The 3,213-nt window shown below is 42.5% G+C and overlaps 1 protein-coding gene across 1 annotated transcript in view; it reads right to left on the reverse strand.

Moving 5' to 3' along the window:
• Positions 1 to 12: 12 nt before the first annotated feature.
• The window catches only part of AS3MT (arsenite methyltransferase), a 37,689-nt gene continuing 34,488 nt past the window's right edge, over positions 13 to 3,213 (reverse strand). The window contains exon 11 of the mRNA XM_011957368.1: positions 13 to 523. Coding sequence (XP_011812758.1) covers positions 416 to 523 — 108 coding nt within the window. The 3' untranslated portion in view covers positions 13 to 415. The remainder of the gene's footprint in view (positions 524 to 3,213) is intronic.

Below are 3,213 nucleotides of genomic sequence, written 5' to 3' on the forward strand. Positions count from 1 at the left end.
TTTTTCTTTTTCTTTTTTTTTTTTGCTTTTGAGACAGACTCTTGCTCTATTGCCCAGGCTGGAGTACAGTGGCACGATGTTGACTCACTGCAGCCTCCACTTCCTGGGTTCAAGAAATTCTCCTGCATCAGCCTCCTTAGTAGCTGGGACTATAGGTATGCACCACCATGCCCAGCTAATTTTTTTGTATTTTTAGTAGAGATAGGATTTTACCATGTTGGCCAGGCTGGTATCAAACTCCTGACCTCAGGTGATCTGCCTGCCTCGGCCTCCCAAAGTGCTGGGATTATAGGCATGAGCCACCATGTTCAACCCCATTTGTTGTTTCTTATGGTCTGTGCTATGTGGAAAAGCAGGTTAAAAAACATGCAAATCACTCTTGCCCACTACTGTGATCCCCTGGTTGGCTCTAGATTTAGCAGCTTTTCTTTGTGCCACAGCAGCCTCCAGCAGCATCAGGGACACATCTGGACTTCATACTGTCAGACTCTTCTGCAAGCTTAAATGGATCTGTGATTATATCCTGTCAAAAGGCAAACCAAAATGAAAGGACAAGTTAAAGGTGTTTTGATGTACCCAAACACTAATATTTCTGTTTGACTTAGGTTGACTTACACAGAACAGAGATAAAATTTTACAATTCCATGGGGTCCTGGGAGAAACATCAGTCATTCTGCCATAAAGGCACTTGCTTCCTGAAGCTTCTAATGAAATTATTACCACTTTCAAGGTAAACGTCACTTAAAGCTTTTTTTTTTTTTTGTCTGAGACAGAGTCTCACTCTGCCACCCAGGCTGGAGTGCAGTGGTGGGATCTCGGCTCACTGCAACCTCCACTTCCCAGGTTCAAGCGAATATTGTGCCTCAGCCACCTGAGTAGCTGAGATTATAGGCCTTGGCCACCATGCCTGGCTAACTTTTGTATTTTTAGTACAGACAGGGTTTTGCCATGTTAGCCAGGCTGGTCTTGAACTCCTGGCCTCAAGTGATCCACTCACCTCAGCCTCCCAAAGTGCTGGGATTACAGGCATGAGCCACCACACCCAGTCAACAAAACACCCTTCAATCAGTTCCCCCCAAGCAGGGCCATCTTGTGCTCATGAAGAGCAAAGTATGCTTATTCTAGCTGTACCATTGTAGCTAATGCTGTAGTGTACCATTTTCACATTAAAGTAGGTTATGACTAGATAGATACGGCACTCTAGAACCAAGCAAGCATGTTTAAAATCAAGGTCATGGAGGTGAATAGGGCTTAAAAAGATACTACCTAGTTCTTTCCTCTGTCTGTAATAGTAAGTTAGGCTCTATAGCTGAACCTATTCAAAAATCTGAGAATTTCTCCATATTAAACAGCTTTCTTAAAACAGATGTCTATCCTATGGAATCCATTCCAATGTTTTACATGCCTTAAAATTCTCAAACCCCTAGTTCAAAATCCCCTGGACCATGCCATGCCCCTGGTTCTTTTTGTACTGAGCCCAGGGCAACTGGTTGACATCAAAACCCTTGATTGGTTGAAGGCTGTTTGTTTATTTATTTTTATTTTTTCTTTTTGAGACAGAGTCTCGCCCTGTCGCCCAGCCTGGAGTGCAGTGGCGCGATCTCGGGTCACTGCAACATCCACCCACTGGATTCAAGCAATTCTTGTGCCTCAGCCTCGAGTAGCTGGGATTGCAGGCGCGCACCACCACGCCCAGCTAATTTTTTGAATTTTTAGTAGAGACAGGGTTTCACCATGTTGCCCACGCTGGTCTCAAACTCCTGAGCTCAAGCAATCCACCCACTTCAGCCACCCAAAGTGCTGGGATTACAGGTGTGAGCCACCGCACCCGGCCTGAAAGCTGTTATTTAAAAACTGAATTATCCAGCTCCTGATGATAATGACCATGACTTATACCTCTCTGTGTCCTCCAATAAAGTCTTCAAGTACAACTGGAATTCAAGTTATTTGCCATCCTTGAACCTTTCTTTAATGTTCTTAATATTCTTTAACTATGGAAAAACTAGATCTATCATTTTGCTAAAAGTTTAACCAGGACACCTTATAAAGAAAAAGAAAACTTACCATGTTTACATCTCTTTCTTTTTCTTTCTTTTTCTTTTTCTTTTTCTTTTTCTTTCCCTCCCCTCCCCTCCCCTCCCCTTCCTTCCCCTTCCTCTCTCTCTCTTTCTTTGACAGAGTCTCACTCTGTCAAAGCAATTCTTGTGCCTTGGCCTCTGGAGTAGCTGGGATTACAGGCACATGCCACCACACCCGGCTAAGTTTTGAATTTTTAGTAGAGATGGGGTCTCACCATGTTGGTCAGGCTGGTCTCGAACTCCTAACCTCAAGTGATCCACCCGCCTTGACCTCCCAAAGTACTGGGATTACAGGCGTGAGCCATCATGCCCAGCCTATTTATTTGTTTTTTAGAGCTAGGGTCTTGCTCTGTCACCCAGCTGGAGTGCAGTGGTGCGATCATAGCTCACTGCAGCCTGGAACTCCTGGGCTCAAGCGATCCTCTTGCTTCAGCCTCCCCAGTAGCTAGGACTACAGGTACACACCACCATGCCAGGTCATTTTTACATCTCTTAGCTCTCTTTTTAAAAAACGATCGAACTCTATTCCTGATCCAGTTAGGATAATTTACAACAGATAATCACTATGTCATCAGTCGTTAGGGTGAGATATTTATTATTCATTTGTTTTCTTGAGATACTTGATTCAAAGATGTTTATGATTAATTTGTTTTCTTAATTCTGTTGCAAAAAAAGGAAAAAGAAAAAAAAAAAAGCATTTGCTTAAAAGCTACCTCAAAAGTTCTCCTACCAAACATGATTTGGCAATCTTTGGCATGATTAGTATGATGGCAGTAGGAGCTTTGTTTAATAAGCAAACATGATGAAAAGTCCAAAAGGTGCATGCAAAAGATCAGAAGGAAGATATGCAAAAGATCAGAAGAGGGTCCTGAGACCCTCTGCCAACTGTTATTTCTTCTGATGCCTTTCCTGCTTCTTAAACAAGCCTTAAGACAGCTTCTCTGTTCCATTTCTGACCACTACGTGGCACCAGAACTTTGAATTAGGAAATAGAAAAAAGTCTGCTTAACTAGTCTTCATATGATTTGCTGTGAATCTTTAATCAATGCCTCGTGAAAATAATTCATTTATTTTTTTCAGTGATTTGGAATATGGTGGCTCTCTGCCATTTGTTGTGTTTTTTTTTTTTCTTTTT

This window comes from Colobus angolensis, unplaced genomic scaffold (assembly GCF_000951035.1).
Source record: "Colobus angolensis palliatus isolate OR3802 unplaced genomic scaffold, Cang.pa_1.0 Scaffold44, whole genome shotgun sequence".
Lineage (NCBI taxonomy): Eukaryota > Metazoa > Chordata > Mammalia > Primates > Cercopithecidae > Colobus > Colobus angolensis.